Genomic DNA, 1,046 nt, shown 5'->3' with positions numbered 1-1,046 from the left:
CGGTTGACACCCAACAGTGAGTAATTATATCTTATTTATTTCGATATTTTGTATTTATATATACACAAAATAATATTATATAAATATATTTATATATAAATATATTTTTTCGAAGATATATTTCGAAAATATATTTCGATATCGATATATTCGATATATTCGAAGGGCGTTCTAGCCACTTGCTGTCCAATCAAAATGCGCACGTGCGGCCCGCATTAGCGAAGCAGCAACGAAGCGCAGACGCATTCTTCGACCGCCGCGAACCGCTGTTGTCGCACAGTTTTCCTTTGGATCTCGAAGGAGTTAGTTGTTTTTCTTCTTGTGATTTACCCTTTTTCTATCTTTTTCTATCTACCTCTCTCTCTTTCTCTTATACTCGTTCTCTTTTTTTACACACTCTCTAACTCTTTCCCTTTTTGTTTTTTTTTTTTTATTTCATTTCAATCCTTCATATCTTCTAACCATTTTTGCCGAGCAAATCTGAAGAAGAGGAGAAGGAAAATTTTTATTCCATTTGACCTTGAACGGAAAAGAAATTTTTATAAAGAATTGCGATAGGTACATATAAACACACATATATATATATATATATATATACAAACACACGCATACATACGAGTACACACGCGTGTATATATATATTTTACATACACGTACGTATTCACACACGAATGATATTTCGCATCGCGTTCGCGCGTACTCTTCTTATTCTCAATCTCAATAAAATACGCACACGTGCGCAAACTCGCCCGCGCGCGCACTACCAACTAACAAGAGTTACACATACAGATAAATATTTAGCTCGTAAATCATAGAAAGTAAAGACGAGAGCGTAATAAATATATATCTAATTGTGGATTGTTCTAACTAGTATTATTATTATTATTATTATTACCATTATTTCTATAAGAACAAGAAAATCTTTGAGGGAAATAAAAGATGGATCGAACGTCAAAGTTACTTTTACGAAAGGTCATCATCGATTTTGTCTGCTTATTTATCGGTAAGTGATTTGAGATTATTATCATAAAACTATAGATAAATTA

The 1,046-nt window shown here is 32.6% G+C and overlaps 1 protein-coding gene across 3 annotated transcripts in view; it reads left to right on the top strand.

Annotated features, from left to right (window-relative positions):
• Positions 1-374: 374 nt before the first annotated feature.
• The window catches only part of LOC106792119 (putative phosphatidate phosphatase), a 14,114-nt gene continuing 13,442 nt past the window's right edge, over positions 375-1,046 (top strand). Inside the window, exons 1-2 of one of the 3 annotated variants that reach the window (XM_014758283.1) lie at positions 375-558; positions 911-1,003. In XM_014758283.1, coding sequence (XP_014613769.1) covers positions 940-1,003 — 64 coding nt within the window. In that variant the 5' untranslated portion in view covers positions 375-558; positions 911-939. The other 2 variants (XM_014758284.1, XM_014758282.1) reach the window with 2 other exon arrangements.

The sequence above is a fragment of the Polistes canadensis genome, unplaced genomic scaffold (genome assembly GCF_001313835.1).
Source record: "Polistes canadensis isolate GaletaPanama2010 unplaced genomic scaffold, ASM131383v1 scaffold_379, whole genome shotgun sequence".
NCBI lineage: Eukaryota > Metazoa > Arthropoda > Insecta > Hymenoptera > Vespidae > Polistes > Polistes canadensis.
Note: the sequence above shows the minus strand (reverse complement) of the source record. Positions and strands in the feature narration are given on the sequence as shown.